The sequence below is a fragment of the Lissotriton helveticus genome, chromosome 4_1 (genome assembly GCF_964261635.1).
Source record: "Lissotriton helveticus chromosome 4_1, aLisHel1.1, whole genome shotgun sequence".
Lineage (NCBI taxonomy): Eukaryota > Metazoa > Chordata > Amphibia > Caudata > Salamandridae > Lissotriton > Lissotriton helveticus.
Window position 1 is genome coordinate 1,505,535,932 of NC_136063.1, and position 25,975 is coordinate 1,505,561,906.

General features: G+C 41.7%; 1 protein-coding gene across 1 annotated transcript in view; it reads left to right on the top strand.

The window, feature by feature from the left end:
* ABCA13 (ATP binding cassette subfamily A member 13) overlaps positions 1-25,975 on the top strand; it is a 2,470,580-nt gene that overhangs the window by 1,627,506 nt on the left and 817,099 nt on the right. Inside the window, exon 38 of the mRNA XM_078686273.1 lies at positions 6,051-6,169. Coding sequence (XP_078542399.1) covers positions 6,051-6,169 — 119 coding nt within the window. The remainder of the gene's footprint in view (positions 1-6,050; positions 6,170-25,975) is intronic.

Genomic DNA, 25,975 nt, shown 5'->3' on the forward strand with positions numbered 1-25,975 from the left:
GCTGATCAATCCACAATATCTGAAAAAGAAGCTTGTGGCCCCAGAGACTACAGCCCTTATTTAAGGGGATTTGGTGTAGGACTTGCTGCGTTGCCCACGCCAAAATGAAAGGGCAGGAATGCCCTATATTTATGCAATACGGTGTATTCCTGTCCTTTCTCGCACATGCTGGAGCTGTTTTGGCTGTCAAGCTCCAATGGTAAACGTACCTTCAAGGGATTTTGTTTGTACTAGTTTAAAGCTAAAAGCTTATAGTAAGGTTTAGTGACCTGTCACAATTTAGGCCAATAGTGCAGCAGTGCAACAAAAATTACTCATTCAATATAGATTCGGCACAATACGTGATCTAAATATGAAGGAACAGGTAGAGCGGGTGTATATGAAAGATATGTATTTAATACTCTATAAAAGTTAAAAAAGGGTACAGAATAAATAACAATGTTACAAGAAGTACATGTCATAGAGATCAATCAGAACACTTCTTTGAAACATTTGTATACACTTTTCTTCCTTGTTACAATTGGTCAAAGAATCCGACAAGAAAAAGCGTGGGTCGACGTTTCGGTCTCTATTTATTGATCGATGAGACCATCTTCAGGACAAAGGACAATTTCTGAAGACCCTGAATGTAAATGATCCTCACTGCGGGATGTGAAAGGATAAAATCTAGCTCAGCCACGTTCTGTCGATAGCTGACCTGCTGTACACATTTCGTCGGCTTGTCGTCGAAGCTTTGACTTGAATTGACGTGTTTGGGATAATCGCCTAGAATTTCGCTCAAAGGCATGCTGATCGGCCTCAAATCTTTTAAATAAACAGACGACAAGCCGACGAAATTTGTACAGCCATAATAGAGGTCAGGCTTACCTCAGAGGCAATGTTTAAAGCATTTGTACACACACACACACACACACACATACACACAGTAACACAATAAAAACAGTACATAAGGGGTCCACACCATATTAGAAAAATAGCCAATATTTATCTGAATAAAGCAAGACCAAAATGACAAAAATCCAATATACACAAGTAAAGATATCATTTTCAAAGACTAAGAAAGTTTAGTCCATTGAAATCAAAGGGTTTCTTTTAGCACAAAGTACCTTGGATGCGTCAAAAATCAAAGATGAAGCAGGCACAGGGAAGGTGAGGTGAGGTGAGGCACCAAATTGGTTCTTTACTCCACAGGGGAGGTGATGCGTTGGTTCCTTAATGCCAGGGGAGGTTATGCGTCGGTTCCTTACTACCGGGCAGGGGAGATGATGGGTTGGTTACTTACTGGATGGGGAGGTGATGCGTCCTACTCCAGCCACAAGGCCTCAATTCCTTATTGCGGTGCAGAGGCGGTGTAGAGGTACGATGCTTCAAAAATCCAGATGCGCTGCGTCAATGCGACAGTGGTGATGCAGGTGCTGCATTGATTTCACAGCCTTGAAGCAGGCGATGCCTCGATTCTTCAGTGGCAAAGCAGGGGAACGTCAGACTCAGAGCGGGTGCCACAAACGTTGGTGACACTGTACTCGGGAAAACAGGTGCTGCGAGTAGATGCATGGATTTTCTCAACAGGTTATACTTCCAAGGGCCCAGGGACTGGATTTGGCATCATTTGGCAGAAGAGCCCAGGCACTGGTAGATGAAGTCTTTGATGGCCCTGAGACTTCTTACCAGGAGGCAAGCACACACACACGCCTTTGGAGAATCTTGGAAGCAGGATGTAGAAAGCAAAGTCCAGTCCTTTCACTCCCAGGTTAGAAGCAGCAGGCCAGCACAACAAAGCAACAGACAGAGTGCAGTTCCTCCTACAGCATCCACATCTTCTTTCGGGCAGAATGTCCTCAGCCCAGAAGTGCTGTAATTTTGGGGGGGAGGAGGGTCAAAGGTCCAATACTTATACCCATTTCTGCCTTTGAATTAGGCAAACTTCAAAGGAAAGTCTTTGTAGTACACAAGACCCTGTCTTTCCCCGACCTGGCTCCAGGCACACTACAGGGGGGTGGAGACAGCGTTGTGGACAGGCACATCCCTATTCAAGTGTCAGTGACAACTCCTCTCACAGCTCTAGCTCAGAAAGACCCATCATGATATGCAGGGCACACATTAGCTCCCTTTGTGTGACAGTCTAGAGTGAATGCACAAAAAGCCCAACTGTCACCCTCCCTCAGATGTGGATACCACAGGCTGATAGAGGCACAGCATGTTTAAGCAGGAAAATTCCCACTTTATAAAAGTGGCATTTTCAAACACACAATTTAAAAATCAACTTCACCAAAAGATGTATTTTTATATTATGAGTTCAGAAACCACAAACTCAAAATCTGTATCTATTCCAAATTAGAAACGGCACTTAAAATATATTTCAAGGCAATCCCCATGTTACCTTACGGGAAAGATAGTTCTAGCAATAGTGCAAAACGAAATTAGCAGTATTTTACTATTAAGGCATGTAAAACACAACTGTACATGTCCTACCTTTTAAATACACTTCTCCTTGCCCATGGGGCTGCCTTGGGCCTTCCTTAGAGGTGACTTATATGCAGTAAAGGGGAAGGTTTGGGCCTGGCAAGTGAGTGCACTTGCCAGGTCGAAATGGCAGTTTAAAACTGCACACAGTAACTGCAGTGGTAAGGCTAAGACATTTTTACAGGGCTCCTTATGTGGGTGGCACCACCAGTGCTGCAGGGCCATTAATAGCATTTGATTTACAGGCCCTGGGCACACCAGATGCACTTGACTAGTGACTTACTAGTAAATCAAAATGGCAATCATGGATAAACTAATCAACAAAACAATTTACACAGGGAGCACGTACACTTTAGCACCGGCCAGCATTGGTAAAGTGCCCAGGGTTCTGAAATCAGCAAAAACAAAATGCAGCACACAGGCAAAACATAGTAGGTCAGAAGCAAAAAGACAATGGAAATCATGCCAAAAGATACCAGGACTAACAATGATGATGAAGAGTGGCTGTTGCTTCCAATTCAAGGGCTCCTGTTGCCATATAGCCTGAGAGGGAGTCATATGTGCGGCAATTTCTCATCCATCTTGCAGGGCAGAAAAAAATGTATGCTTGAAAAATAACTTGTAGCCAATAGCAGCAAGTGTTACATAGAGGGATCTTTGCATGTACTTAATTGGGACCAGTGTAATGAGGAAACATCTACTAGCTGTGTAACTAAATGGAACCTCCCATGTCGAGATGCAGAGGCAGTAGAGAGAAAAAGAGGAAGAGGACGAAATCGTGACACAAGTTGTTCAGAAACAGGTGGAAGAGGTGGAAAACGGCCCCTTCTGCTACCTTTAATTTTTTAAACAATTTGTAACCTCTCCAATAAATTATTTGTATTGGGGAGAGAATTTAAAAACTTCCTTCTTGGGCAATGAAAATCAAATACAAGTTTAAAGGCATTATTTACCCAAAATATTAACAAAAACACACAAAAAAAGGAAGAAAAATTAAAGGTTTTAAAAAAAACTTTCCAACAAAGCACATAAAAAAAGGAAAACAACAATAGCAAAGCTGCCTAAAGTGGATTGTGTGCAGCAAATTGATGCATTCTGGGTCCTATAATGCCATCGCATTGAACATAGACAAAGGTTATGTGAAACAATACATTTCCCACAAAATGTGAAGTATTTTAACATTGTAAAGGTTTGCATGCAATGTTTAAATGTCACCCATCCATAATATGGACTCCAAGAGTAATTAGCAGATATGTGCCTCAATTTTGGTTAATATTTTACCACTACTATTGTTTTTACTTCTTGCAGAGTAGTTCTTCCTTCACGGTCCCTGCTTATAGTTGGCCTGATAAATTGTGAAATTAGTAGTAACTTCGGTTACCACACATATACGCCCATGCCACAAACACAAATATATCACAATTACAAGTTGTGTTGTAACACCCCACATGCCATATACATTTGGGCAGGTAAAACCTGCCCAAATTTACCGGGGGGAAATGCCGAATTCATAACATGACATTTGGATTTGTGGCAACTGGTAAGCATCAAAATCTGCAAGTGACATTTCTAGGGCATAAATAATGACTGGGTGCTGTTTATTGCACATAATCAATTCCAATCCCTGAGAAATCGAAATATAACTCGGTCCGATAAATAAAGCACCCTTTTACGGGGTAACCAAAATCAAGGCCTTTGTTTCAAACATAAAAGTATTAGTCATTTCTGTGGGAGATAAGAAAACAATGGAAAAACATCAAAGTATTTCAGAATGTACACCTTTCAAACACCTTGCTCTCATTTCAGCCTCTAACATTTTCCTTACTAGATCCTGCCCCCTCTCTCGATTTCCCTCTTTCTTCCTTCCTTCTTCCCTGGATGCTATCTTTCTCTCCAATCCTCTTCGGTTCTTTCTACCCTTAGTTCAACACTCTCTCCATTTTCCATTCCTTCCTTACAGTGTTTTGCATTAAACTTCAATATGCTGAGGTCATACATATTCAAGCCATTTATACAAAGTGCTAAAACTTTCCTTCCAAAAGTAATCCCTTCTTGGTGTTTTATCCTTTCCATTCTTCCATTCCGATCTTGCATTTTCTCCGTGTCAACCTTGTTTAAATTTCTTCTTGCCCTCGCTTCGTTCTTAGCATCCTCCTTGTTTCCTGATTCGCTCCTGCTCTTCTTTCTTTCATTTACTTCTTCCTCTATCCTTCTCTTGTCTTCTTTATCCAATGACCTTCTTTATTTCGGTCCTTTCGTTCCTTTCTCATTACCTCCGAGTCTTCTATTCCTTCATTCCTATTTCTTGTATTTCCTTCATGCCTGTCTACTTTTCATCCTTCCTTTCTCCTTCCTGTATCTCTCTATCCTGCCTCTCTGCTTCCGTATCCCTTTCCCTTTGCACCCTACCATGCTTCCTTCTTTTTGCTGTCCCTTCATTCTCCTACCATATGCCCTCTTCTACATTTTTATCCCTGGTTTTTTGCACCTCTGTTGCTCATGTACCATTCCTCCCTTCCTTCAGTAAGTCTTTCTTGCATCCTTTCATCTTTCTTTTTCTCCCTCTTTCCCTTGTTTTCTTTTCTGTGTCCCTACATCCCTTCCATCTTCCCTACTAACTTTCTTTTATTTTTAGGCAGCTCTGAATTTGAAACCTCTCCAAATATTTGTTTCCATTCGTTAATTTCTTTCTTCCTTCTTTCCTTTCTCCCTTCCTTCATTCCTTCCTCCCTTCCTTCATCCTTTCTGTCATCTTTGTCTTTATCAATTACTCCTTCCTTCCTCTTTCCATTCCTTCCTGATCATTATCCTACTTCTCCCTTTCACCTTTATTTCTATATTAATTATTTCCTACTTATCTCCTTTTCTCCATCTTTCCCTTTTCTTTCTTCTTTACTCCATTTCTCCTTCTCTCCTTTTGTGCCGACCTCAGCCTCTTTGCTGACCAATCTTTCGCCCTGCTTTGTGTTTTCCATTTCTTTCTTTTTTCTCCCACTTCAAATTCTTTCAATTGCTTATTTCCTCTTCCCTCCCTTTCGTTCTTTCCTTCATCCATGTATTCCCTTCCCTCAAACTTCCTTTCCCTTCTTCCCTTTCATATCTCCTCTTTTCTCCTGTTACCTTTCATTTTCTTTCACTTGTCTCCCCTTTATCACTTCCCTTCCCTTTCGTTCTCCTTCCCTTTACTGTCCCCTTTTCCTCCCTTCTTCCATTATCACTCTCTTTTCTCTTTCATTATTAATTCCTTCCTTGACGTTTTCATTGCTTAGACTTGAATATATATTATTCTGTGCACTCAAAAAGTCAGGCCATACATACACAGTATCCTACAGTTGAACTTAATTAGGATTATGTCATATAACTAATGTACCCTTCCAACAGTAAAAGAGTTTTTGAGTTTAAATGTACTTTTGAGGTAATGTATTGTATGCATTTCTGAGGCTAATATATAGTAGCCTACTGAAACGAATAAAAATACACCAGAATAAAAAATCCATCTGGGACAGAGCTTGACAAATTTGCTTTCTCGGCATTTTATGTGTGTTGATAAGAATAATTTTTCCATTTTTCTGTATTTTACATTACAGAAATGCCCGGCCTGCAATATTTCTGCTCCTTACTTGAAGAACAGCCTCGACCAAGTGCTGTACAACCTGTCAGGGCTTGACTTAGAGGAATATTTAATCATACCCTTAAAGAAAGAAAGGTAATCCATAAAACTGTCTGTAGTGATAACTTGTTTCAGAAACTAACTTTTTTCCTTAAATGTATAATCTACCAAACTGTTTCCCTTTCTGCAGAAGAAGACTTTGACAGAACAGAGGTGTTGCATTTTGAGACCCAGTTCAAACCTTTTGGGTCTGATGCATGGTGTAAATGCATTTGAAATGTGTTTGGAAAAGACATGTTTGGGTTTGAAGTGGGCGCGCATAACTTCAAAAGAAAAACTGTTTTTTTCCGAGGGATTATTACTTTCATTTCCATTGCCCTGATACTATGAGTGTTTGTTTATACTTTGTCCCAGCTCTCATTCTTGCAATACTGCATAGAGCAAATAACACTTCTTTGATGAGCACCTCATCAGGCTTTAAAACAAGGGCATCCCTGTTCCCTTCTCCTGTAAGAATGAAGAACAGAAGAAAAATATATCACTCCTGGTGCTGTGCAGATTTGAGGACCACGACCTCGAACTATATCCTAGATTTCCTTTAATGTTCAGCACACTTGGATGTTCCTCTCTCATTACAGGGATGTAACACAGGCCCCTGCACACTGTGGCGCAGGGACGGAACTCACTCTTCATAGAGCCCCCATTCAGCCCAATATCTAAGAAAACCTGTAAGTTATACATTGTGAAGAGAGGCCCTATCATGTTGTGTTATGCCACTATCGCGTTATTGTTAAAAATGGCAGCCTTAGGGTGGTCTTCCCCCCAACCTTTTGCCTTCCTCTTCCATTTTTCTGATCTCGTCTTTGCTGGCCGTAGGACTCTGCACACCCTGCTAACCAGTGCGAAAGTGCAAGTGCCTGCACCTTAAAACATGGGAAGATAGGCTGATCCCTAATTGGCATATTTAATTTACTTGTAAGACCCTAGTAAAGTGGCACTAAATGTGTCCAGGGCCTGTAAATTAAATGCTACTTGTGGGCCTGAACCAACTTAAGTAACACTTTAAACATGTTTTCAGACTGCCATTGCAGAATTTGTGTGTGCAGTTTTTAACTGATATTTCGAAATTGCAAAATACACTTTTTGCCAGGCTCAACCCTTCCTTTTTTAATGCATATTAGTCACCCGTAGGGTAGGCCATGGACAGCACAGAGGGTAGGGTGCACTATATTTAAAAAGTAGGACATGTATTTTTAACGTTTAACATGTACTGATAGGAAGAGATGTCCAATTCATGTTTGGTATCTCTAGAATTATAACTTAAAATCCTAACTTATGGTGAAGTTGGATTATAAATTGGTGTTCTGAAAATGACATTTTTTTAAAGTTTGAATTTGAATTTTCTTGCCTTATCCTTTTAGTGCCTGCAGGCTGTCTCTGGTCACATGACTGGGTATAACTGACAGTTTGGCTTTGTGTATCCCTCCTAGACAGCCAAACACAATAGGGGGCTTAGGCATGCCTGGATGGGCCATCACTGGCAGGATGGGAGAGGGGTGCTGGGCACAGCCTCACTTACTACTGAATGGGCTGTGTCCTGCCTCCACACAAAGAGCTGCATGCCCCCTGTAGTTAATGTGGAACCTCTAGAAGTTTCTCCCCCACTTCAAAGGCAAAACTGGGTATTAATACTGGGCCTCAGACACAACTACTTCAGTACACTTCTGGACCTATGGATACTCTGCCAGGAAGAAGGAGTGTGTTGCTGATGTAAGAACTGCCACTCTACTGGACTGCTGCTCCAAAGGAATTGCTGCCCTGCTGCCCTCTTGCCTGGGTGAGAAGGACTGGACCTGCATCTCTTGAACCCAGAGTGACTCAAAGGGCTTGTTGGCTGGCCTCCTAATCTAAGGCCTCAGGGACACAACAGGCTTCCAATAACCGTCCATCTGCACCTGGACTGCATCTATGAGTCTAATCTGCCAAGTGGTGACACCCCAGTCCTGGACCATTGAAAGTGGGCTTAGGTGCTTACCAGACTCTGTGAGCCCAATGGAAAAGACGCATCTCCTCTACTGCACAGCTCAAATTCGGGCAGAAACCGACATATTGCCTAGCTGTGCTGGATTGGACCCCTCGCAAAGACTACCATTGCATCGCAGCTCTGAAATACTGCTGCATCCCCTTACTATGCCACACATCCTCGGCACAGGCCCTCAAAGTCCTCATTAACGGCAGCCTCGACGATGATGCCAGACTCCGCATCACAGTCTTGCAGCTCTTTGGAACAGATGCATCGCATTGACTGCGCACCGCATCCTCGATGCCTGACTTCTCATCGCAAGCCCCGTTGACGGAACCCTTGACGATGATGCTGGGCCTTGCATTGCAGTCTTTTCGCATCTCAGAACTGATACATTGCTTTGGCTGGGCAGCACATCTTTGATGCAGATCCACGGAACGCTCCGCAAACCAGGATTGTGGGGAACTTTGTTTAACGGCCGTAACTGGGTCCCTGTAGCTAGCCCACACTGCTCCACAGTCGGCGTGAACTTGTGACTTTGTCCCGGTCCGACTTGACCACATATCCACAGTTGCCGTTTTGCACCCTTTGGTGCTATTTTTTCTAAAAAAACTTTCAAATTGAATGTCTCCAGTTATACTGATTGGATTTCTTGTTATTTTGGTCTTGTTTTATTTATTAAAGAAGGTTCTATTTTTGTAACTTGGTGTGGGATCCCTTTTTCTGTTACAAGTATTGCACAAATGCTTTACCCATTGCCTCTAAGTTAAGTCTGACTACTCTGTGCCAAAAGTTAATTTAGGGTTGGCTTGTGCCTCACCCTGACAAGGATTGTAGTTACTTCTTGATCAGGGCTCATACCCCAGTAAACCAGAAACTCAAATTCTTACAGTTATATGTATATTGGATCTTTCTTTCCTGAGCATCTGCTGTTACTGAGTAGTCAACAAAACGGCAACAAATGTGGAGACCTACAGAGTTTCCAACTATAATCTGTGATTATAACATAATTGAGGGTGAAAGTTCCTGACAACCTGTGCAGCTATCCCATTCACATACATTTTACATACTTCCAGAACGTTACCCTGCATTTTTGCTTTTTAGCAATGGTTTGTGAGTTCCTGATCCTGAGGCTCTCCTCACATGACAAATGAGTGCCATACATGACACATCTTAGTCTCCACTGATTGGAGAGACCCTACTACCTCATTTTTCTCACCACCATGGAGTCTCATGGGAGTCAACCCTTTAGGAATACTACTGGCACACCCGTTATTTGTGTTACCTGCACCTATCAACAAACACTAGCAAGATGGAGTGGAAATGCTACTCACAGTAGACAACCCTATCCCTACTTTTTCTTGATCTTCTGTTATTTGTATCTGAGGCGGTCTGGAGATACACAATGTTTTCTGTGCAAGCAGATGACTAGAAGGTGTAGCTTTTATTTGCACATAGGCAGCACTAAATTGCATTCTGAAGACAAGACCTTCTCAGACACCTCTCAGAGGAGGAAAATAGTTATTCCTCCTGATTGACCATAGTCTTTGAATGTGGAAGTTACACTGATATTGATTGGCAGTTGATATTGAACAACTTTATAAACTTGTTCAAAGGTCATTCCTTCATCAGGTGGCTCGTAATGGCCAAAGGTCGTGCCCTATAATATGCTGGTTAGAATATTGAGACTCTGAGTGCATGGATTGGTTGGAGCATAAACTCTGTGACCTTTTGCAATAGCATACAACTCTATAGGAAGACAGACTGTTTTCTGAAAGGGATAGGTCCTTGCCCTGTGCCCAGCGCTTTCAGCCTATAGTCAATAGCCATAACCAGCTGCCACATCACACTTGGTAATATGAATACAGATTGAATGAAAAGACCACAACCGTATGCCAGAGTGACTTATCTTTGCCAAAGTCTGTACCCTGCTGGCTTTAGGCAAAAGGTGTGCAGGGAATTTATCAGTAGGTTGTTAAGACAAGTGCTAAAGCATATTATTAATACATTAAATAAATTCATGGTGAAAATATTGTTAAAGGGCAGTTTACTGGCCTAACCAAATACTGTTATACTGTTTGATACAAAAACCTACATATATCCCTAAAAACATCATATTAAGGGGTGTTGTGGTTCCAATAAACACATTAAAAGCAAAGTAATTTAGCAGTTAGGGAGGGCTCTGTTCCTATAACACCCACATTTAATTGCTCATGACTTCAGTCATGATGTCTCAGATGATCACCAGAGATCATTTCTCATTACATTTGTCTATGCTTGGGGATTTGTAGTACAGGGTGCCACTTTGCGTAAAGCCATTAGTCAGTGCACAGTGAAAACATTTGAGTCACACTGTGAAGGGCTCCGTGTCCTGTCCCTGTGACCTTAGAGGAGCAGTGCATGGTAGTTAGCCATTGCCAGACGTCTCTGGGTGATGAGTATAACCACTGCCTCAGCCTCTGGGGCTCCAATGCCTGCAGATGCCCATGACTTAATGCCCACTGTGCAAACCTTTGACTGTGCCTAGTAAGCTTTTGACTGAGGGAATGTCAGTCACTCTCTAACCCCTAATGAAAGAAGACAAAAGATGATGTACATCTATTATGCAGACCTTCATGTTTCAAATGTCTCTAAATTGTATACCCAATTAGAGTACACAACCATAAAGCACACTTGCTACATATCATTTAGAACATGTTGGTTTTACTGCATTAATTTGATGAGAAGCCTGTGGCCTTCCATGCACAAATGGATTAAGCAGCCTTGGTTATTTTCATGGATACAGTATTCAGTATTAAAAAAACAACAATTGTTTGTATTTTGTATATTCAGAATATAGTTAGAGATCTTTTTTTGAAGTGGTATAACAGCTCAAAGCAGTCAATTGGAAATAGCCGTTTTGTAAATCACTTGCCAGGACTTCCTAATTATATTAGGATTATTCTGGTTTGCTTACACACTTCATTCACCAAATGGGAAGATGATTTGAAATTTGTTTTGACATTTTTTTTAATTTGTCATCCCATCCAGAGAATGTCCTCAGCTTAGTTAAGATTTAACATGTACATTTTTGCTGACAACAGGAGACATTTCTGATATTTGAGAAAGGCGACCCTTCATTGTCAGCCAACAATTGCCTAATAGCCCTGCTAGACTTAGCGGCAAAAGTTTATGCATGTATTCTTTTAAAAGAGCTGGAAACTTGCCTACAGAAAATGGGCTGCTCCCATCACAAATGTGAGAAAAATTTGAGTTTTTTACCTAAATGTGAGTATTGAAGGGGATTCTGGGTAGGAAAACATTGAGGAATCCACGCAGGCCACTCCTCCCCGGACTCCCCTCAGTGTCTAGTTTTCAGAAATATCTGGATTTGGTATGTTTCTCTAGATGGTCGCTGAGCCCGGGACCAAAAACGCAGGTGACCCACTTGTAAAACAGGTTGTTTTGTGATAGATCATTTTGATGTCTCCCAATACGTTTTGGGCCCTTTCTTGTTGCGTGTACGTGGCCCACCTACACAAGTGAGGTAGCATTTTTATTGGGGGGCCTAGGGGAATGCTGGGTAGAAGGAAATTTGTGTCAGCCTGGTTATCCCCAAAATTTCCCACACAGAAATGTGAGGAAAATGCGATTTTTATTTGCTAAATTTGATGTTTGCTGGGGAGTCTGGGTAGGAAAATTGTGGGAGATCCATGTAAGCTACACCTCCCTGGACTCCCTTGGGTGTCTAGTTTTCAGAAATTCCATGGGTTTGGTTGGTTTCCCTAGATGGCGGCCAATCCCCGGAGCAAAAATGCAGGTAACTCCCTTGCAAAACCAGATTGTTTTGTGATCGATAATTTTGAAGTCTCCACAGTACATTTTGGGATGTTTCCTGTCGCGGGCACTAGGCCTACCCACACAAGTGAGGTACCATTTTTATCAGGTGACTTGGGGGAATGCTGGGCGGGAGAAAGTTTATGGCTCAAACTGATTCCAGAACTTTTGATCACAGAAATGTGAGGAAAATTTGTTTTTTGGCCAAAGTTTGAGGTTTGCAAGGCATTCTGGGTAACAGAACATGGTGAGATCCACACAAGTCACCCCATCCTAGAATTCCTGGGTGTCTAATTTTCAAAAATGTACACGTGTGCTAGGTTTCACTAGATGCCAGCTGAGCTAGGGTCCAAAATCCACAGCTAGGCACATTGTGAAAAGAGGGTCAGTTTCACTGGAAAAATGTGATGTGCCCACGTTGCATTTTGGGCCGTTTCCTGTCACCGGCACTAGGCCCAGCCACACAAGTGAGGTACAGATTTTATTGGGAGACTTCAGAAAAAGCTGGGTGGGTGGAGGTTTGTGGCTCCCTGCAGATTCCAGAACATATCATCCCAAAAATTTGTGGAAAAAATGAGTTTTTTTTGGCCAACATGTGTAGGTTTGTGAGGCATTCTGGGTAACAGAACCTGGTACGAGCCAAACAAGTCACCCCGTCCTGGATTTCCCCGGTTGCCAGCTGAGCTAGGGTCCAAAATCCACAGCTAGGCACATTGCGAAAAGAGGCTCAGTTTCACTGGAAAAATGTAATGTGTGCATGCTGCGTTTTGGGCCGTTTCCTGACATAGGCACTAGGCCTACCCATACAAGTGAGGTACCATTTTTATTGAGAGACTTATGGAAATGCTAGGTGGGTGATAGTTTGTGGCTCCCCACAGATTCCAGAACTTTTCATCACAGAAAAGTGTGGAAAATGTGTTTTTATTTTTTACAAAGTTTGAGGTTTGCAAGGGATTCTGGGTAACAGAACCTGGTGAGAATACACACAAGTCACCCCATCCTGGATTTCCCTGGTTGTCTAGTTTAATAAAATATACAGGTTTTCTAGATTTTCCTAGGTGCCGGCTGAGCAAAGGTCCAAATCCATAGCTAGGCACACTGCGAAAAAAAGGTCAGTTTTCACTGGAAAAATGTGATGTGCCCAAGTTGAGTTTTGGCCATTTTCTGTCGCGGGCTCTAGGTCTACCCACATAAGTGAGGTACCATTTATAGCGGGAGACTTGGGGGAATGCTCGGTGGGTGGAAGTCTGTGGCTCCCTACAGATTCCCAAACTTCCATCACAGAAAAGTGAGGAGAAAATGTTTTTTTACAAGGTTTGAGGTTTGCAAAGGAATCTGGGTAACAGAATCTGGTGAAAGCCACACGAGTCACCCCATCCTGGATTTCCCTTGGTGTCTAGTTTTCAAAAATGTACAGGTTTGCAAGGGTACCCAAGGTGCCGGCTGAGCTAGCGTCCAAAATCCACAGCTAGGTACATTGCGAAAAAGAGTCAGTTTTCACTGGAAAATGTGATGTGCCCAAGTTGCATTTTGGGCCATTTCCTGTTGCGGGCACAAGATCTACCCACACAAGTGAAGTATCATTTTTATTGAGAGACTTGCGGGAAAGCTGGATGGGGGGTACTTTGTGGCTTCCCAAATATTCCAGAACTTTCCATCACAGAAATGTGAAGAAAATGTGTTTATTTCCAAACTTTGAGGTTTTCAGTGGATTCTGGGTAACAGAACATGATGAGAACCACACACATCCCCTCTCCCTGGATTTCCCTGGGCATGTAGATTTAAAAAATTTACAGGTTTGCTAGGTTTCCCTAGATGTAGGCTTTAGCTAGGGTCCAGAATCAACAGCTAGGCACATTGAGAGAAAAGGGTCAGTTTTCACTGGCAAAATGTGATGCGCCCACGTTGCATTTTGGGCGTTGCCTGTCGCGGGCATTAGGCCTACCCACACAAGTGAGGTACCTTTTTATCAGGAGACTTGGGGGAACACAGAAGAGTGGAACAAGTGCTATAACCAACTGACTTTCTATGCATTTCTGCCTTCCAGATGTAAGACAATATGTAAAAGAGAAGTCATTTTGAAAAATGTCCTCTAATTTACATGCTAGTACGGGTACCCACAATTTTGGAGATGTGCAAATAACCACTGCTTCTAAACTATACATTTTTTCCCATTTAGGAAATACATATGTTTCCTTGATACCTATTTTTCACTATTTATATTTTATCAAATGAATTGCTATATATCTGGTACACAATGAAAAACCATGACAAGGCACAGCTCACAGCTCAGTTATTGACTCTAATAAAGAAAACAAATTTCGTAGCGCTCCCTGCATCGCAAAATGCGATGCAGCGCGTGCTACGAAATTCATTTTATTAATTAAATTGTTTACTTACCTCCAATTATCCATATTCCGGTTTTTAGCACCCGCCACTCTGCCCCTCCCTCCCCCCGCCTTTCTGACCCACCAAAACTCCCTCCACGGGCCGTGGCTGCTCAACAGATCTCTCCACTTTTTTGTCTCCCCAACATTGCCAGCTCAGGATCACAACTATACACAACATCTCAGATTAGACAGCCAAGTGCAGTAACCATCTTAGCAAATGTTATCATAGACAATACCATAAAGAGATGCAGATACTACAAGCCTACTGAAAACCATTAAAATGCATCTGTCTTTCACACTTCATTACCTAACACACTGCTATGTGCTGCATCAGCACCCCTGTGGGCATCATGCATGACATGGAAACACTTTCCACATAGGTTCAAAAGAAAGACAACATTCTTCCAACTACACACCCTACACAGTGTAGCATGCTACTCATGCAGGCAAACTCCTTCAAGTGCTTCAATGCCCTACAGATGAGCAGTAAGCACTATATAAATACTTAATTACAATAAAATACAATACATCTGTCCTTCTGGATCAAATTGAAAGAAAACATTTTACATGCGCAGCTGATAAAATGAAGAGCACTATTTCAATCTTCCATTTAAAATCTCTGGTCCATTGTGAATATTGTGTTTGGTAAATAACTATTTTTCTTGAAATCAAATCTCTGAGAATATATAGTGCAAATTGAGCTCGAATCATTTGTGTACAGTAACACCTATTTTGTGTCACAAAGTTTGTGTTCCTTCAAATGTTAGACTCTATCTCATAGAAACAAGCTCGTACACATCACACATATACACTCTATCTTTCTGGGCCATTGCCTGTAAATTAAAAAAGCTCTATTATTAATTCATATCATGAAAATTGCCCATTTACTGAAGAACATAAAAAATATCTTAAACCATTATTCATGTCCAACAACCTTTTGTTGAGGGAATGAATTTGTCACATGTGACTAATACCATAAATCCTGGAGTGTAATCATGTGTTGTAACATTAAGCGGCGCTTTTGATGGGTCTGCATTTAATTATTCAAAGGTTAGATGCTATGCTGGTCTTTGCAATGGCAGATGATTAACAACCATGGAACCATCACCTTGTTTCCATCACACCAAATTTGCAAAGCACAGCAAAATGAAGGATGACTTTGCTATTGTTAAAGGAGACAGACAGCTAAAAAATAAGCTATTTTTAAGGGAATACATCCATCTTCCCTTTGTGAACTCCCAGATTCCTTTCCTGATCCTATACACCTCTTTCACCTTCAACGAGGACTGATGCATGCCATCTTTTCTCATTGGTTTCTACCGCAATGCTCCACATACTACCATTAAGGACAAGAGAGAAGTCTGTGCATATGTGTTTTTATTTATTTGTGTGTGTGTGTGTGTGTGTGTGTGTGTGTGAGAGAGAGAGAGAGTGCACATGCTTGTATGTATCTGAAGTCTTTAATTTGTCAGAAAAACATAAAATAAGTACAGGGACTCAAAGTGTTCCTATAATCCCAGTGGCTCCAGTGCCAAACACCGGTGTTGCCGACTTGCCGTATACATGAGTTTCCTATTCATGATTCCACCTCATGCTCTTTCTTCTACCTCTGTTCACTTTCTGTGTCTTTTCCCTCATTACGAAGTACCCGGTATTTGGATGCGATAATTATCAAATCGATAAAATCCAACACCAATGTGTTCGGATTTTAGAGGATGTGATAATTATTACATATTTCAAGTTTTTGCAGAAGAACATATATGAATGTAGATGCTTACTGCACCCAAATCTGTATGTCTCAATGAAAACCAGGTGTTTTCCTATTGTTATATTCCAGCAAGTTTTCCCTTCCGAAATTGAATTAACGGTATGATATTTATCACACCATCTATCAGATGTAATAAACCGCACACTACTTGTAATTGTGATCCGGGTACGAACAAGTGTGTTAATGGATCTCAGTTTAATGGGACTCTCCTAATAAAGGTTGTTATCTATTTCTTTTTTCAATCCATGCTTTCTCGTTTTGTCACCGATTTCCTTAATTCACCGATTTCCTTAATTTCGTCTTCCAAAAACATGAGAACCGCTGTGCATCAGCTAAAAACACCACCACAAACCACTCACTATATACAAACCTACTATATTTCATTACTTTGCTTTTGTTTATAAAAACGCACAACCAATGTCTTTGTGTGTTAAATAGTACAGTACTTTTTAAATAGGCACTGCAAAAATATGCTCACATTTTCTACAGTTTCACATTGTATCTCAGGGACTACTGCCTAATTCTGAATTTTACCTCTTAAATAAATGAAGCAAAAACATTTGTAGCGCAAAGATAATAGTAAATCTTGACTTTATATTTGCAGCATATAGTTAAATCCGTATGCAATCAATTTAATACTATTGGGATTCTTAAACTCAGTTCTAAAAGTGAAAATAATATTTATCCTCCTAAAGACTAATTTTCTCCCAGGATATATGCATCCATGCAGATTCATTTCCCTTGTGCATAAAGGGGGAACCAGGTTTCGTGGAAATGATGTGTACATCTCCAGTAGTTGCTAAATTCTTAGGAATGAGTGCTGGCCAAAATATATTAAGTGGCTTGACCTGTAGTGGAAAGGACACCAAATGCCCCATAGAAGAAAGACACACTTTACAATTATAGATTTATTCTTCCCTCTAGCTAATCATAGTTTTGTCACACAGTGTATGAGCTGTACTGGGTAGCTTTAAACGACTGATGATGAGTCCAATTGGTGTGGGGATGGAGAAATATATATGATCAAATGCAGTGGTTGTTAATCTTTTGACTTCTGTGTACACCCATTGACTCCCTTTTGGAAACATGGAATCTGGCCTAAGCAATTTCTACGATTTAACTCAAAAAAAATACTCAACATACAGAAACAAATATACATCAAACTAATACACAAATGACGAAATATGCTCTAAATTTCACAAACAAAAACTCAAAAATCAAAATGTTAGTTTTGTTGAGAAGGTTAGAGCTTTTCAGATTGGTCGACTCTACCATATCACTGTTTTTAGCTCTCTTTTTGTCCGCGCACAACTGTGCTTCAGTTGAGGCACCAACCGTCCATACTAGATTATGTTTGTGGTACTTGCGCTGCTCTAGGAATCAAGCTAAGGAAACCAACTTAATCTTTAGCTACCAATTTCAAATTCCTTCACATTTGTAGTCAGGTTTAACATTTTCAGTTTTACATGTTGTTTTTTCATGGGTGAATACTTTATTATTTTGATAACAGTAATTCATTTTTCAACTAGCCATAGCCCCCTGAGTAGTCATCACAGCAGCACAGTGGGACACAGATCCCAGTTTAAAAAACGCTATTCTAATGAATACTTCTTCTTGCAGATTCTCTCACCGTAGCAATATTCCCAGGTGACAAGCAGATTCCGCTAATAGTTCTTCAGTGCTGCCAGGTGATGCCATATGACTCCAGTCGTGGCTCCACACAAACAGGGAGAGATGACACTTGCCTAATATGTGATTGTGATTCTCTCTCCTACATCCTATCCCCACGAACATATGCCATTGTGTGTATAATTAATTTTTTTTACATTGTACTAACATTCAGTGTACCAATTCAAATATCAGCTCCAAAGGCATTGTGGTTCAAACCCTGTTGAAGTTGTAACAAGTTGTTCTTGTCCCACCCTCACACCATCTGCATGTGGTGTTTGGGACCTGAAGACTATACCTACATGTGAGACTCCTATGTCTCCATGCACCCTCAGGTAGCGGGAAATTAAGCTTTTCTTGGCTGGGTCCAAAGATAAGAACAACAAACTGTCCCTCTCCCTCCCTCAAGTAAATTATCTAGTGTGGCACAATCCTTATGAGTTTCAATTCACAAAAAGCAGAAGAAACACCATAGAAAAGGTGAATCCTCTTCGTCACCGTTAAAAATGGTCCTATCCCATAACTATTCTTAGAGTTGTAGACATTGTTCCCTAACACTGGCCTCTTCCTCTCTTCCCTTCTTGGAATTGATTCCAGTTCTCACGAAGCTTCGACTGAAGTTGTATTCTGATCCATCTCATGCTGAGGTTTTTCAGTGGGCCATGTCCCACCTTTTAAAGGCAGCCCCTACTCCCTCTGAGCCCCTCAGAGTTTCTGGCAACTCCAGCCCTGATTCCACATAACTTTGTGCCTTCCCAGGCTCTGGCCTTATTTGCTGTTTCTTCAGAAGCCACCCATGTCTAACCTCAGAGCTAATGCTGTCTGCCGCCGAACGTTCGGAGCACTACCTGGCTGGTGCTGCGAACGTTCAATGGCCGATGCGGCCCCGCCCGCTCTTTGGAACGCCCAGCACTGCACCAAAATAACGGCCGCAGCTAAGGCGTTAAGCTGCAAGTGTGACTGATATTGACACCACGTTCAACATAATCTCTGCAGCAACTCTTAGTGACATCTTAGCCCTTGAAATTGGAGGGAATTCATTAGGTGGCAAGAGACAAGGTAAACGCTTCCTTTCTTCCCTTTTGGAGTATCCTCTTGCTTGCTGTCAACTCAGATTCCTGAGGATTGAACATATGAAAGAAATCTTGGACTCAAGTTCAAATGCACTTGACTGGCCTAAATTAGAAGACGATTCGGAAGCTCATTATCTCTTTACTCATTATGATATGGATGATGGGCAGTACCTAACCCTTCGGAATGGAAGTAATCACGAGACATACATTAAGCCTGACAGTTGCTAACCTTTGGGCATTCAGCTTGAGGAAATGTGTCTGTTCTGGGTTACTGTGCATAAAGCATTGGGGACACTTAAAATGCCCAGCATTGTTACAGATGCTCTGCACCCATCTTCTTGAACCTGCTGTTCAACATAGCTCCACTGGTGCTTGGACCCTGGGAGTTCTTAGGAATATTGGCATGCAATAAAGTGTTGTGCCTTTAGACACAACATTGTGATGGAATTATCATTTTGCAGAGGGTCTGGTAGTTCAGGCAATTGTCTTGACTCCATGGGTGTAGCATAATCACTTCAGGCATCTTTTGCCATATGCAACAGCGATATCTCGTCTCCTCAGACAGTATGACTTCACCCAGTGGAAAATGTCAACACTTGCTACAGTCTACCTCCTGCATAATTTGAATGGTCCATATTTTGAGTTGGCGAAAGACTGACTTAATGCTTCAAAATAAATTCTGAAGTATGGGCTGGAATCGGCTGATACAATGACCCACTCCATAGCTAGTGTATTTATATTTTGAAGGCATGCCGTGCTACACTCCAGTAGATTCTATGTAGATGTCCAGGTGCCTTAATGGACGTGACATTTAATGGCGAGTAAGGAGATTTATCCTTGGAGCACTTCAAGAACAGCCATGCTACAATGAGCTCTCTGTGATTGGCCGCCCTAGAACAATTCCACCATTAGTAGAATCACTTTCATAGGTTTTAGTGAGGCCAACCTTCCAGCACCTGCAACATTTCCAGCTGCAGTCATTCTTTAAGTTCTTTCACAGGAGAGGCATGTCGAAAGCAACAGCCACAGTCTTGCCTTTCCACTACTGGAACAGAGGCTTCAAAGCAACTTTACAGTCTTTAATCTTTTCTAGGCTCATCTGTCTGATGTTCTCTGATTTCTCTCACCCAAAGAATTATCTTCTTTAAGAGGTACTTGGTTGTGCTTGCTTCTTTCTTTTGTTTCTGAGACCAACTTTTCTTGTTCAGATTGCCCTTCCTGCATAGTTTTCTGAAAGATTTAGTATATATTTTCTGACCCAGGACTTTTGTTGTTTCTCAGTAGCACTTAAATGTGGTATAGTAATCATGGCATCACTGCTCAAACTGATTCACAGTTGTTCTATCTGTATTTTGACCCTCAAAACTTTTGTTTAATGTTGATTTTGTCGTCCTGTAACTTTTAGAGTGTTGCAGGCCCTGTTAGCCCAGTCACAGTTCAGGTATTCTGAGTACAAAAAGCTGCTCATGAATACTTTCCCCTCTCTCTTGCCAAAGGTGATGTCTGTCTTTCACCTGGGTCCTGTTATCACTCTTCTGTTTTTATTTTTTTATCCTCACCCTTCAAAGGTGGAGGAGTGAGTGGTTGCATACTAGTGGCCATATTTAGACATTTTAGGAATTGTGATTTTCTAATTATTCTTTGCGAATTACAATTAGGAAATCCAACCTAATGCATGAAACTCATTGAATTTCATTTAGCGATTCCTATTCTCAAGCATCAAGCAACTTGGGACAAGCCAACAAAACCTTGGAGATTACATGGAGGAAAGGCAGAGTCCAGCTCTCCTTCAGCAGAGTCAGAGAGCAGCAGGCAATAGGGCAACATACAAAAAACAGGCCTTCCAGATCAGCAGTCCAGTTGAGTCCTTTAAGAAGCACAGCAGTTTTTCTGGCAGAGCTTCGGTTACACGTCCAGTACTGTCTGATTTTAGGGGGTCCCAGTACTTATACCCAAAAGTGCCTTTGATGTGGGGTGACTTCAATGCAGCTCTCTGGAGTGCACAAGTATCCCTTTTAACTCAGTGTTGTCTGTCAGGCTACCTGTGGGGACAGGACACATCCTAAACAAGTAAAGTGCTAGCCCTCCGTTACATCCTGCCTGGGCAAGGCCATCAGAATGCAGATGTATGTGGATGAGTATTCAGACAACGCCTATCCTTTCTGTGTTGTGGCTGTCTAAAGGGAATGCACAAAGTGTAGCTATCACCCAGCACAGACATGTAATGGAGACCAGCTATCAGGCACACAGAGCAGTAAGTGCAGAGGAATGTCCACATTCTAAAAGTGGCATACCTCAAACAGTAATTGTATTTCCAACTTCTCCTGTAAGGGGGCTTTATTATTACCATTCCAAAGATATGAAACTTGAAAAAGCCACTCACCTCTGATCAAGAATTGCAGCTTACATTGGTATTAAGGAATTCCCAATCCTAGCCTATGAGAGGGGTAGGGCTTACAGTAGTGAAAAACAAATGTGGGTGTTTGTGACTACCAGGACCTGTAAGGACTAAACACACTTCCTACCTTTTACTTACATGGCACCCTGTCCTTAGGGTTACTTAGGACCTACCTTAGGGGTGACTCATCTGTAATGAAAGGGGAGTTAAGGCTTGGCAAGTAGTTTTAAATGCCACATTGAAGTGGTAGTAAACTATGGACACAGTCCGTGCATTGGCAGGCCTGAGACAGGTTTGAAAGGCTACTTCTGTGGGTGGAACAATCAGTGTTGCAGGCCCACTAGTAGCATTTACGTTTCAGGTCCTGGGTATATGGTATACCACTTAAGAAGGGTCTTACAAGTAAACCAAATATGCCAAATAGGTGTAAACCAATCCTACATGTTTTGAGGAGAGAACACGTGCATTTTAGCACTCTTTAGCAGTGGTAAAGTGTCTAGAGTACTAAAGCCAACAAAAAGAGGGCCAGAAAAGAGGGAGGAAGGAAAACAGTTTTTGGAAAGCTCTGTAGAAAGGGCCAGGTTCAACACCCCAAGTCCAGCACCCCAATGAAAATTTCCTTTTCCCTTGCCTTATTCCTTTCATTCTCTGTTCTGCATTGTATTTTTCTTTCCTTCTTTTCATTTTTCTTTCATTCTTTACAGGTGTTTGTCTCCTTTTTTCTTTATTCCTTCAATCTTGCATTCCTATTGGCATTCTTCTGTCTGCTGTTTTTTGCGCTCTCACTCCATTTGCTAATCACTTACATTTTCATAGGATTTTCATAATTTATTGTTCTCTCTGTAACTATGTTTGGTTTATTTGCCACAACTTTGCTCCGCCACATCACGTTACCTTCTTACTTGCTGTGTTATTTTTTAGCTTCCACTTCTACCTTAAACTGGAAGTCACAGCTCTTGAACATTTCACTCATTTTCTGTGTGCTTTGCAAAGCAGTGCACATGCAAAATATTGAAACAAAATAAAACCATTTCTCCTTTTGTTGCATGTTTTAAGGAGGTATTATTTTTTAGCCAAAGCCTTACCTGACTATCTTGGTAGATTGTACCTTGCATCAAAAACTGAGTGCTTGAGCCAATCTGCCCAAGGTTCGCCCCATTGACACAATGTGGCACAAAGTAGTACAAAGCACTACTTGCACTGAGCACAGAATACTGTTCCAGTGCCGAATAACAATTGAACTGGAAACTAAGGTGCTTATTTACAAGCCCCTTGTGTCACCAGTGCATCACTTTTTGTGACGCACCGCTGGCGCACCTCCTGCCCCATATCTACAAGGACACGTAAAGTTTTCTACATGGCATCTATATGGCCCCTTCTCACAAAACACTTTGTGTGAAAGGTGCGTGACATGAGTGTTTCTGTGGGTGTTCCCACGCAACACCCATGTATTCTGCGGCATTTCCATATTTACGAGAATTCATAAACTTGGAAATGCGTCAGAATGGTAAGGTCGCAACGAGGAAAATGTTTACATTTCTCCTCTTTTTTTCCTCTTTCTACGGGTGCTGCATAGGAAGAGTAAATCATCTCTTTTTATTTGTTTTGTTATTGTTTTTGTGCAGGAAGGTACAGAAACAATCTCATCTCACCGGAGGCACCTTTGCACCACGGTACAAGGGTGCCTGTGTGGCACATGGCAGCCGAATGTGCACCAGCACAGGGGAACACAAAGGGATGTGTCATTTTGTTGTAAATATGAAGCATCCCTGTGCTTTGAAAGTGCCTCAGCGTGGCACAGCTAAAAAACTTGTGGTGCCGCCCTGCAGCACTTTCTTGTAAATAAGGCCCTAAATACCCATGCAAGTGTTTGTGCTTCTTTGCATGGCTTTGCCCTGGTACAAACATTTAGTAAATGTGGGCCTTGGGATCCTATGGCGAGCTATTTTGCCATAACTTATTGTGGCTGGGTTTATGGTAATACTTCAGTACCGGGACTGAGCTGGATTCTATTCTAAAAGAAAATCTTCAGAACCATTGCCTTGTTGGATTCATATACTTCATCCAATGGGATCTGCTGACAGAATTCAACAGCTCTCATCACCAACTTCCTCTCAGTCATGACAGCTCTGAACAGAAGTGCTCTGACTCTCTTCCTTTCCTGCAGTTATAAAAAGAAGGCTATGCTGCAAAACGTCCTGCCTTGTTCACTGATATTTTGTTTGTCGTCATTTAATGAGGATGGCTAAATGAGCTGTATTGTCATGATTGACAGATGTGGTGGGCTGAAGGCAATACGTTTGAATCTTGGCAAAGCAAACTTGAACCTCCATTCCACTGAGGTTAGTTAGTTAACCACCATAAATTGGATAATAGTAAAATCTGCAAGTTACTGCACTTAGAAGTTGTGAATGTATACTGTGAAGGGCTATGTAAAAAGAAATCAATTCAGAATGCGGCGGCTCGACTTCTGTTAAATGTTTCTATGAGATCAGGAGTTTCACCACATCTGTGTGTATTTGAATGGTTGCCCATTAGGGAAAGAGCTAAACTTAAGACTTTTGTACAAGTGCATGATGCCTTATATCATTCAAACCCTACATATCTTAGAGCCAGATTTGGTTTTTGCAGTCCCACAAGACAGCTAAGATCAGCCAACAAATTTGTGGCGGTGATCCCCAAGATTCAGCGTGTAAAAACAGTTGGAACGTGCCTGATGTTCCCGGGGTCGGCAGCTTGGAATCGGCTTCCTTTGGAACTGCGGTCTATAAGCGATCCAATACTATTTAAGAATAACTTAAAAAGTGGCTCTATGTACAAGGTTGAGCCTCCTTTTTTCTGATTTAGCTGCTTTTCACACTTGGACACTTTTTGGAGTAGCTGTGCCTATTTTAAAATGAAATCATCATCATCATTGTTTATGGAACTATCACATTTCCTTCTCTCATTCATATTACTGGTAGGCGTAGCCATACTCCACCAGCTAAAACACAACACAAAATGCATTTACAGATTCCCTGCTCTACAATGCCCATCAAATTGTATTTCACCAAGTACATAGTGCTTGTCAGATGTGAGCAGAGCATTCTAACCTTTAGAATACCAAGCATATGGGGAGGTCGCCAGGCACCAAACAATGGTGGTTAGGTTTTCCAAGAGATCTGTGGATTTTCCCCTTTGTAAAGTTATTTCTATTGCTTTCTTTAACCTCAATGAATACAGTAAATAATGATGAGTAAAGTAGACAGCTGAAAGGCCACAGTGTGGATTAAAAGGCCCTAAAATATTGTATCACTTGTTCCCCTTTTCCTACTTTAGCATTCCGATGCAAATAACACAACTGTGAGAATTGGTAGCTCAAGGCACTGAAGCAGAATGTTGGGTGGTAACCTCTGACTGCGCCTTTAGCCAAGGTATAGGCTGTGTGCTACTGTCCCCTCTGGAGGCAATCTAAACTCTGTTGAGCATGAAAGGAGGCTTTATGGGGGACTACATGATGCAGATATGTCAAAAGGACCCAGTGAAGAGGTCACAAACATCGACAGAGAAGAAGTCCAATGGGAGCCTCAAAAACAGAATAATGTGCGTTTTGAGACCCTCGATGCAGTAGGTACACACATCTAGATGGTGTACCACTGCTTAGTAACACGGACACAAAACTTGCGACCCACATGAAACCTGAGAGTCAGCATCATGGGGAATCATAAGAGGGCAAGATGAGCAAGACATACTGTGTCAGACAAATTTCTGGAAGCATTGCCACTTGATATCAAACCCAAGAGGAAGTGAGCTAACTGGGTATCCATGAACTGTTGATGAAGAGGCAGCTGATTAGACTGATGAACGTTTGAGTTGATAGTATATGGCTGTGGCCAGCTGAGGAGAGCACTTTGTGTCAACCTCTTGTAGATCTGAGTAGTTAAATTGAGGCACCAAACAACCAAACTTCCAAATTGTGTTTATATAGGTTACCTCCGGCCGAGTTGTTCCTTCCATGACTACAACTTGAGTACTCTGGTCATTCCACTTCTGTTTTCTCCAACCTTTTCCTCCCATACTCTACCTTGCTCCTCTTGCCACCTCCTTCTCCAGCCACCATTGATATAGTTTTCCCCTTGTAATGTTACCTGCCCTTCTCAATCCCTCATCCTGTCTTACATACACCACATCACAACACATGTCCACTTGAAGCCGATGGGCCCTAGGGCTTCTTTCTTTTTTCAATTAAAGTTACCCCACGTTACCTTGTCCTACCTTTCAGATTCTTTCAAACCAATGGATTAGTTACCAAGACCATACTTGAAGTCCCAAGATGAATTTAAAATGTAGCAAGGGGGCATATATGCACCATCCTCAATTGAAGGGGAATGCTCAGGTGACCCGCCTTCCTAGGACCCACGTCAACACGAGACACATGATCTCGTTGGAGGACTACCATTGAGAATAGTATGCATGCTTTTTCCTATAGCATTTGAAAAATTTGGTGGAGCAGGGCTGTGGGGCTCTGAGCTCTGAATTACCAAACCTTAATTGGAATTATAAAACCTAAAATTTAGAGGCTTAAACTGGAAGCGGCCAGGCAAACCAGTTGATCATGGCAGGACTATTGTCCAATTTTAACAGAAAACCAACATTACCTCCGTGTCTATCTTGCCGCGATGAATCACAGCGAGAGAAGGACTCAGAGTAATGCTATTACCGGTAAGTAATGGTAGCATTCAGATGACTCTGACATAATGATGTTATATATAAAGATCACGTGTCCC